The following is a 7,584-nucleotide window of genomic DNA, read 5'->3' as shown; positions in this document are numbered from 1 at the left end:
CTCAACACAGTTGCTTCTTATGTCTTTGTTATTGTTTTTCGATTCGAGAATAGCACTCTATCGTTGTGTTCATGTTCAAATCAAGAAGGCAAAACAAAAAAAAAGATAAAAGGATAAAAGGGAGAGCGCTCACAAGATCAAGAATACGTCATTACGTCATATAAAAGCAGGAAAAAAACATTCTTTTGCTCTATTGTTCTGTTCGCAAACGTCAATCATGGCGTTTTGATTGGTCAATGCAACATTTTTTTCTTACAAGTTACGTCATGCTCTATTATTCTGTTTGCAAAAATGGATTCGAATTTTACATCCAGGTTTTTTTAATGGCTAGATAAGAGATCGAATCATCGCACAGAATTGATGCTGCACTTTTTTTTTTGTCATCTAAAAAATGAAGTCGTTGCATTGTTTTTCGCGCAAGTTCTATTTTCTGCAAATCAAATTGCGTCACGCATTCGAAAGATTCGAAAATGTTGCAATCAAAACATTGAATTCATTCAGTCATTTGTGAGTTTGGTTTTGAGAAGAAAACATTTTCTGAAAATTAAACCTAAAATATTGTGATCTTATTCATATTTTGAAAAGACTTTGAAAACAGAAAGTTATAAAATTTATTACATTGAGATATGGTTGTAAGAGGTATGTATGTATGGAAATGGAATGCTTTGTTTGCTTCAGTTTTCACTACATACTTTCCTCCCCTCGAAATTCAGTTTTCGATGGGAGCCTTTATTTATCTAAACTTTGATTTTATTAATGGTGATTCATTTTTGGATATCAAAAACTCCCAAGGATAACCAGTAAGTTTTATTTATTTTGGAGGTAAAAAATGCTAAAGAGAATGAGTAGATATGTGTCGGTGATTTGTAAAATAAAGGGATTTCTTTTTCGAAATTGCGCTTCCATTGAAACGTGAAGTTAAAATTGACGTTACAGCATTTGAAAAAAGATATAACTTCAAGGCAATGAAAAATCGATGAAAATTGGATTACAACCTGTACTTTTTTATTTAGCATTTTTTAGCATTTTTTATCCCCTTTCACTTGCGATGGGTGGGAAAATTGTCCAAAACAAACAGCCGAATTTAACCGAAAACCATTTTACCGAAATTCGGTATTTTTGAGAGGATCCCTAAGATATAAGCGAAAAAGGATTAATTAATCGAATACAAGGATTAAATAATCGAATAAAGGAGATTAAATAATCGAATATAGGAGATTAAATAGTCGAAGCTATTCGACTAAACGACGGCAGCTATTCGATTAAATAGTCGAATCATTAATCGAACTTAATAATCGAAAATCAATTATATTTTTGAGAAGATCCCTTAATTCCGCAAATAGGCATAATTTTCGTGGGGCTTTGCCCCATAGACCACACCAGGACTGTCCTGGACCAGTTGGTTGGGCTGTTTACAAGGCCCCAGACCTCCTGTCTGCTTTTTTCAAGCCTAAGGCACATTCTGAAACTCAATCTTTTGATTAAAAACGGTAGCAGCTCCAAATCCTGGAAATTTGCCTGTTGTCATATCTTGACTTTGGAAAAGACTGGAAAAAAATATTAGGAGCTTCTGCTCAGGACCATGACAAAATGTCTCAATCTATCTGATTATTCCTTAAGCAAATTGAATTATGTGGTGCAACTGATATATTTGTTACTTTATTAACCAACCTTACTGAACTTTTTTAGGTTAATATATAACAATTTAGATAAGCATGGAGGGTCAAGTAAGCCAAACCATTTACATTAATAATCTCAATGAGAAGATTAAACAAGAAGGTATGACATTTTATCAATATTTGATCAATTTTGGTTAACCTTGAAAACAAATGAAATTATGAAAATCCTTTTTTATGTTGTCATCATTATTGAATTCCCAGTAAGTCTATTTTCCTTATTATTTGGCTAATTTCATCCACATATTTTTGAGTGTATGTGTGACTTCCCTATTGATTTTGAGTACCTGAAAATCAGACCAGTCTTAAGACAGTCTTTTAAGGGGCGGTAAATGACTGGGAAAATTTACCACAAGTCTATTTCGAAGCATCCAGTCCCAGACTGGATTTTACCGGCCACAACCAGTCAAACAAGCAAGCCCTGAGCATCTACAAGCAATCAGGACAATTTGAAATCAGATTTTCTTGAAGGTCTGAAGGTGGATCTAAAACAAAAGTTTTGACTGCTATTTGACTGCTTGAATACCATACTAAGACCAGTCTGATTTCCAGATATTTTATATTGCTTGGGAAGTCACATACTTGATAAATAACTTAGAATTGTTCAAAGTGGAAGTTGAAAGTTTTACCTTAATACAAAACTGACAGCTGGCAAGGACTTCAACAATTAAGATAATCCAAAATCAAATGCTCCACAATTTTCTCATTTCAGAGGTCAAGAAATCATTGGAAGCAATGTTTAGCCAGTTCGGGACAATCTTGGATGTTGTTGCAATGAAAACATTGAAAATGAAAGGACAAGCTTTTGTAGTTTTTAAAGATGCAAGCAGTGCGACACAAGCAATGCGCTCTATGCAAGGGTTTCCTTTTCACGATAAACCATTGGTACTTCATGATTAATTTCTTTTCTTATAACAATAATTAAATATTCAAATTTTTAGGGGTTTGTTTCGGACATGCAAGCTCTTTTTTATTACCCATTTTATATTTTTAAAAATCTAAACACCAAATTTTGTACTTTTGGTTTGGAAAGCCTAGTTTCTATAACTTTGTAGTTTACTCAATTTAAAAACTCAAATTGTTCAGTTCAATTTGTAATGATGATAATAATGACAATAATGTCTTGTCTTCATTTTAGAGGATAGCATACGCTAAATCTAAATCAGATGTAGTTGCAAAGATGGACAACACTTTTGTTCCAAGAGACAAGAAGAAGAGGAAGGCTGAAGAAGGTACATTTAAAAAAAATTAACCAGGAAATGTTATTTTCAGGAATGTTTTCTTCTTTATTCTTTATCAGATCAAGAGGAAGTAAATCAGGTATAACAGAAGCTAAATTTTTTGGAAATATCCAGTACAACAATTGTCATAGCAGCTGTAAACCCTGTAATGTGCTTACAGTATGTAAGTGAAGTTTTTATTATGATTAATGACTGTTTCTATCTTAAAAACTCTATTTTTTTGTCTTGCAGCCAAGAAGAAACTTCAAGCTATTGCTGCAAAACAAGCTAAAATGCAAAACCAGTTCAATCCTATGATGCAGCCTGGTGGTTAGTCCATAATGATTTCAAATAGAATTTCTTACCTAGTTTTCATCTTATTATTAAGTCTCACTCACAGAAAAACTTCTTAAACTTAAACTTAATGGATTGATTTGGATGAATTCATTTTAAGATTAAAATTTTCTCTTTTTCATGAGAGCATTTTTTCAAAATATTTTGTTTCAGTCAACCCTTACCAAGCAATGGGACAACCACAACAGCAACAAATGCCAGCCGTTGAACCTCCACCAAATCATATTTTATTCTTGTCTAATTTACCAAATGAAACCACCCAACTTATGTTGTCAATGCTCTTCCAACAGTAAGCCTTTAGAAATGAACTTTTTCGACGATCTTGCCGTTCCCTTTCTTTTAATATTAAAAATTCCTGACAGAATCACATTAATTAGAAAAGGTAGATATTCAAATATTTATTGCTTAAAGAATCCATCTTCCGTTGATCATGATCTTCTTCTAAAATGGTTTACTTCCGCAAAATTAGTAGTATGAGCTTAGGGATGCGCAAAAAACTGTTAGCAAGTAATGTCTAGGATCATTATTTGTGAAGTGTTAGATCTAGTTTAGGTCTTACATATTTTTCTCATTTTATATTAATTTTCTCACCTATATTCATCTGGCTTAATAAAAATCTTTCAATAGGGTTCCTGGTTACAGAGAAGCTCGTCTTGTCAACGGAAGACACGATATTGCATTTGTTGAATTTGAAAATGCTGACCAAGCAAAACGAGCTAAAGAACAATTGAATGGTTACAAGATCAGTCCCTCGCATCCTATGGTTATTACTTACGCTAAGAAATAGGTTGAAACTATTGGGCTATATGGAATGGGATACTTGTGCAGAGTAGATTCTATTTTGTCTGTCACGCTTTTTTAAAAGATGTGATGTGCCATATAATGTACATAATTTTGGAAAGCAATTACCACTCTGCCTTTTTCTGGTTGGCACGAAACACAGCGAAACAAATGAATTGGTAACATTGATGGCACTGACCTCTATAAATGCGACGTGTCAGGATGTGTTTCAAATTGTAGTTTTTCACTTGCTGCATTGCACTTCGCTCAAGTGAGAAACACTCCCTCTTGAAAAAGGTTATTGAAAACATTTCATTACGGGTTGGTTCTATTAAACCCTTGGCATGGTCAAGAAAAAGCGTGGGTTGTGAACTGAAATATCCTAAAAACAATTATAGCAAAACAAAGCTCCCTTTTTGTTAAAAACAATGAAGGGTTTGTTTCCAGCTTGAGCTGAAGTGTATATCTGGCAACATTTTAATGGTGTTTTTGTGTAGAAAATATTTTTACAATTTTAAATTTTTTAATGAAAATAAAATTTTATTGAAAACTCCTTCCACCCTGTGTTTTGGTTTCAATCATTAGTTTCTTTACTATTAATTTGACTTTTATGGCCTTGTTAGATCAGGTAAATATTTTAAGCAGGACACTTTATTGAAGCAGTCTAGTAGCAGTCAAATATTTTGTTTTAGATCTACCTTCAGACCGTCTAGAAAATCTGATTTTGAATTGTCCTGACTGCTAGACGCTCAGGGCTGCCTGTTTGACCGATTATGGGTGCTTGTTGCAGTGCTGCAAATAGTGGCCGGTGATGACTGGTGGCAATTAGTGGTCTTCTCGGTCATAGAAGTTTAATGACCTGAATTATTTTCAAAATTCTTTTTGTTATTTGACGTTGTTTGAAGCTGTTATATTTAAATTTCAGTAATTTTTTTTCTTATTTTTCTGCAGATAAATACAACACACAAGTTAAAGAAAATAATTTTAATAAAATACAAAATAGAAAAAGATGGATATTCCACCAAATCAGACGATTTACATCAATAATTTGAACGAAAAAATGAAAAAAGAAGGTACTTATTATTTTGAAAGTTAATCCTTTATCAAGTTCCAGTCTATCTTGTCTCAATTTCAACCAGGAGACTTTGTAGTAAATATTGCAGTCAATGCATCTGATTATGCCTAAAAGTATATTAATCAGATTTTACACTCTTTATAGTAATTTGCTGATTTGCTAATGAATTTATAACATAAAATTAAACAGAAATTATATTTTTTGCTATTCTCTATTCATAATAAGGAAAGAGCTCTCTGTTCTTTGCTTTATTTGTCATTATAGGCTCTATCCAGCTCACTAATTTCTATCCTTTTCGAATTTTCTTCTTTTAGATCTAAAGAAACATCTTTATACTCTGTTTTCACAGTTTGGACCTGTCATTGATATAGTTGCAATGAAAACACCAAAGATGAGGGGTCAGGCTTTTGTTGTGTTCCGTGAAATTCCCATGGCAACAAATGCATTGAGGAGCATGCAAGGTTTTATATTCTTCGATAAAGCAATGGTATGCATTTTATTTCACCCCCTTCGGGAAACAGTTTGAAAAAATAACCTTAGCTTATAGTAAGGGTAAAGGGGGGTAGAAATATTCAGAGGAACGTTTTGGCCACTTTGGCGTTTTTTTTTTAATATAGGTAATACTGGGAGGAAATTACACTAAATACACTTTGAGTCAAATTGTATTAATTTGTTATCTTAGTAACACTTATTTATACTTCTTTTTCAAGAGGATAACTTTTGCGAGAAGTAAATCAGATGTCTTTGCAAAGAATGATGGAACGTATTGGACAAAAGGGAAAGCTGAAAAACGAAAAGCAGAAGAAGGTTTCTTTTTTAATTTTTAGGAGATTTCCCAAGTTATTATCAATGTTTCATTTGAATAAGTTTAGGTGCAACCAGTAATAGTAATGGTCATACCTATCTTCGAAAACGTTTTATTTTTTGGTCTTTTTCTGTTTACTCATTCAAAGGGGGACATCGTCCAGGTCTTGTACTCCTGAATTTTTTCTCATTAGTGTGTATTCTCAAGTTTTTTTTTATGGCATTTTACTTATAATTGGCTTTCTATTTCTCTAAAGCACGTAAAAGACAACTGGCAGCCAAACAAGCTAGAAGAGAAACAGTACCAGTTAAAGGTTTGTAATGACATAGTTTACCTATTCAATTTATAGTTGTTTTCATTATAAGTTCAATAGATTATCAACTAAGGATTAACATATTGTTTGATGCAGTTTGATGTCATAAATTTTGTTTGTTTTTTTTAATCGGAGATACTTTCGTATGAAAAATGATCATGATTATCTTTATTTTCTTAGAAACTAATGGCCATACACCAGCACCGCCAGCACCGAATGAGACTAATGGGGATAAAACAGATGAAATACCAACTAATAATATCTTATTCTTATCAAATCTTCCCGATGAAACGACACAAATGATGTTATCTATGTTGTTTCAAGAGTGAGTTGATAGTTTTAAGTGTTTAGTTGTCTTCATATTTTAATGCAGTTGCCCTCTGAAAGTTTTAAATGTTTCAGAAAAGTCCCTACCCTAGTACACAGCAGGCAATAAAAGATGGGTCTATTTCAGCCTTAAGGACTTAACTTGATCAGTTGAATCTATACGAACAGATTTAAAACTTTTCAAGAGCCAAGCCAAGAGTTTTCAATTTCACCGTATAATATGTTTAAAAAGTAAGTTTTTTTAATTACCTTTTGCCCTATTGGAAATCTTTAGGATGTCTGTGGCTTTTTAAAGAAAAATTTGAAACAACCATTTCACAAGCAAGTCATTATACCAAAAGTACACAGGAATTGATTAAATTGAGAATCTTTTTTATTCGTTTAGGATGCCTGGGTTCAAAGATGTACGGTTAGTAGATGGGAGGGCAGACATTGGCTTCGTTGAATTCGACACACCATCACAAGCACAAGTGGCAAAAGATCAGTTAGACGGCTTCAAAATTACACCTGAAAAAGCGATGGTCATTAAATATGCTAAGCAGTGATGACGAATTCCTTAAACTAGACTTGTTTTTATATACTAAAAATATTCCTATAGAAACAACTGTCCTAGCTAACCCAAGATAGCACATGTAAAAATTTCATGTCAGGGTATTGAAGGGTCAATATTTCTAAAACTTTAAAACATATCAAATATGATTTTTAAAAGCATCAGGCTTGCCAGTCAATTTATCTGGAGATGAGATTGTCATCATCACCATTGATTTGGCTACTATGAATATACGGGTCCTCATATTGGTAGTGTACGTTTTGTGGCCTTGGGTAGCTTATTTCCCCAATAAGTTGTTTTAATGTCATTTAGACCATACGATTTTGAACAAAGAACTTGCTGGGGTCACGCTACTATTCAAATGATTTTAATGGACTCTTAAAATGTGTCAATTTTTGTGGCGTTTTTTTAGTTAACAATGTAAATATATTTTTTGTTTTAAAAGTGGTACTTTAACAGAAAATATAGATTCTTTATTTTTTTT

The 7,584-nt window shown here is 32.7% G+C and overlaps 2 protein-coding genes across 2 annotated transcripts; both read left to right on the top strand.

Moving 5' to 3' along the window:
• Nucleotides 1-1,663: 1,663 nt before the first annotated feature.
• On the top strand, nucleotides 1,664-4,589 carry LOC136816627 (U1 small nuclear ribonucleoprotein A-like). The gene is made up of 6 exons (XM_067072965.1): nucleotides 1,664-1,779; nucleotides 2,389-2,561; nucleotides 2,815-2,908; nucleotides 3,149-3,226; nucleotides 3,404-3,539; nucleotides 3,878-4,589. The coding sequence occupies exons 1-6, from the start codon at nucleotides 1,716-1,718 to the stop codon at nucleotides 4,035-4,037; spliced, it is 705 nt and encodes a 234-aa protein (XP_066929066.1). The 5' UTR covers nucleotides 1,664-1,715; the 3' UTR covers nucleotides 4,038-4,589.
• Nucleotides 4,590-4,979: 390 nt separating this feature from the next.
• LOC136816626 (U1 small nuclear ribonucleoprotein A-like) lies at nucleotides 4,980-7,563 on the top strand. The gene is made up of 6 exons (XM_067072964.1): nucleotides 4,980-5,103; nucleotides 5,420-5,592; nucleotides 5,816-5,912; nucleotides 6,167-6,223; nucleotides 6,404-6,548; nucleotides 6,936-7,563. The coding sequence occupies exons 1-6, from the start codon at nucleotides 5,040-5,042 to the stop codon at nucleotides 7,093-7,095; spliced, it is 696 nt and encodes a 231-aa protein (XP_066929065.1). The 5' UTR covers nucleotides 4,980-5,039; the 3' UTR covers nucleotides 7,096-7,563.
• Nucleotides 7,564-7,584: the final 21 nt, after the last annotated feature.

The sequence above is a fragment of the Clytia hemisphaerica genome, unplaced genomic scaffold (assembly GCF_902728285.1).
Source record: "Clytia hemisphaerica strain Z4C2 unplaced genomic scaffold, Clytia hemisphaerica genome assembly, whole genome shotgun sequence".
NCBI classification, from domain to species: domain Eukaryota; kingdom Metazoa; phylum Cnidaria; class Hydrozoa; order Leptothecata; family Clytiidae; genus Clytia; species Clytia hemisphaerica.
This window is presented reverse-complemented; position numbering and strand designations above follow the sequence as displayed.

Excerpts from the sequence above, each read along its gene's own strand:
- LOC136816626 (XM_067072964.1), top strand. The coding sequence starts at position 5,040 with ATGGATATTCCACCAAATCAGACGATTTACATCAATAATTTGAACGAA. Across the intron at positions 5,593-5,815 it reads TATTCTTCGATAAAGCAATG|AGGATAACTTTTGCGAGAAG; the intron begins GTATGCATTTTA and ends TTCTTTTTCAAG. Across the intron at positions 5,913-6,166 it reads AAAACGAAAAGCAGAAGAAG|CACGTAAAAGACAACTGGCA; the intron begins GTTTCTTTTTTA and ends ATTTCTCTAAAG.
- LOC136816627 (XM_067072965.1), top strand. The coding sequence starts at position 1,716 with ATGGAGGGTCAAGTAAGCCAAACCATTTACATTAATAATCTCAATGAG. Across the intron at positions 1,780-2,388 it reads TGAGAAGATTAAACAAGAAG|AGGTCAAGAAATCATTGGAA; the intron begins GTATGACATTTT and ends TTCTCATTTCAG. Across the intron at positions 3,540-3,877 it reads TTGTCAATGCTCTTCCAACA|GGTTCCTGGTTACAGAGAAG; the intron begins GTAAGCCTTTAG and ends ATCTTTCAATAG.